Source organism: Camelina sativa, chromosome 7 (assembly GCF_000633955.1).
Source record: "Camelina sativa cultivar DH55 chromosome 7, Cs, whole genome shotgun sequence".
NCBI lineage: Eukaryota > Viridiplantae > Streptophyta > Magnoliopsida > Brassicales > Brassicaceae > Camelina > Camelina sativa.
The window spans coordinates 33,242,349-33,242,869 of record NC_025691.1 but is presented as its reverse complement, the minus strand read 5'-3'; the positions used below and the strand labels follow the sequence as shown (position 1 = coordinate 33,242,869).

The 521-nt window shown below is 53.2% G+C and overlaps 1 protein-coding gene across 1 annotated transcript in view; it reads left to right on the top strand.

Annotated features, from left to right (window-relative positions):
- The window catches only part of LOC104705223, a 4,047-nt gene that overhangs the window by 1,013 nt on the left and 2,513 nt on the right, over positions 1 to 521 (top strand). Inside the window, exon 2 of the mRNA XM_010421191.2 lies at positions 87 to 519. Coding sequence (XP_010419493.1) covers positions 87 to 519 — 433 coding nt within the window. The remainder of the gene's footprint in view (positions 1 to 86; positions 520 to 521) is intronic.

The window sequence follows — 521 nt, the reverse complement described above, 5'->3', positions numbered from 1 at the left end:
CGTTTCACCGATCTTCTCTCTCCTACTCCTCCTCCTCATCAACCTCCACCGTCCGATGAAACGAACACCGTTGCTCCCGTAGCCGCCACGGAGCAGATTATGTCCGTGACCTGGCTTCGTAAGCTAATGGATGTTTTCCTCTGTTGCGAAGCTGAATTCAAAGCGATTCTCTTAATGGGCCGTGACCCAACCCAGATTTCTAAACCGCCTTTTGACCGGTTAGTTCCTGAAATGTTAGACCGGTCGATTAAAGCGCTTGATATTTGTACCGCCGTTGTTAACGGAATCGATTCCGTTAGACATTACCAGCGATTAGCTGAGATCGCTGTAACGGCTTTGGAGCAACGTCCGTTAGGTGACGGTAACGTGAGAAGAGCGAAACGCGCGTTGGCGAATCTCGTCGTCGCCTTGAGTCTCGAGGATAAAGAGAATGTCAGCGGCGGAGGCGGTGGCGGCGGCGGAGGGAACAAAACGACGGAGAGATCGTGGTCGTTCGGTCGTCGTAGCGGTGGATCATCGGC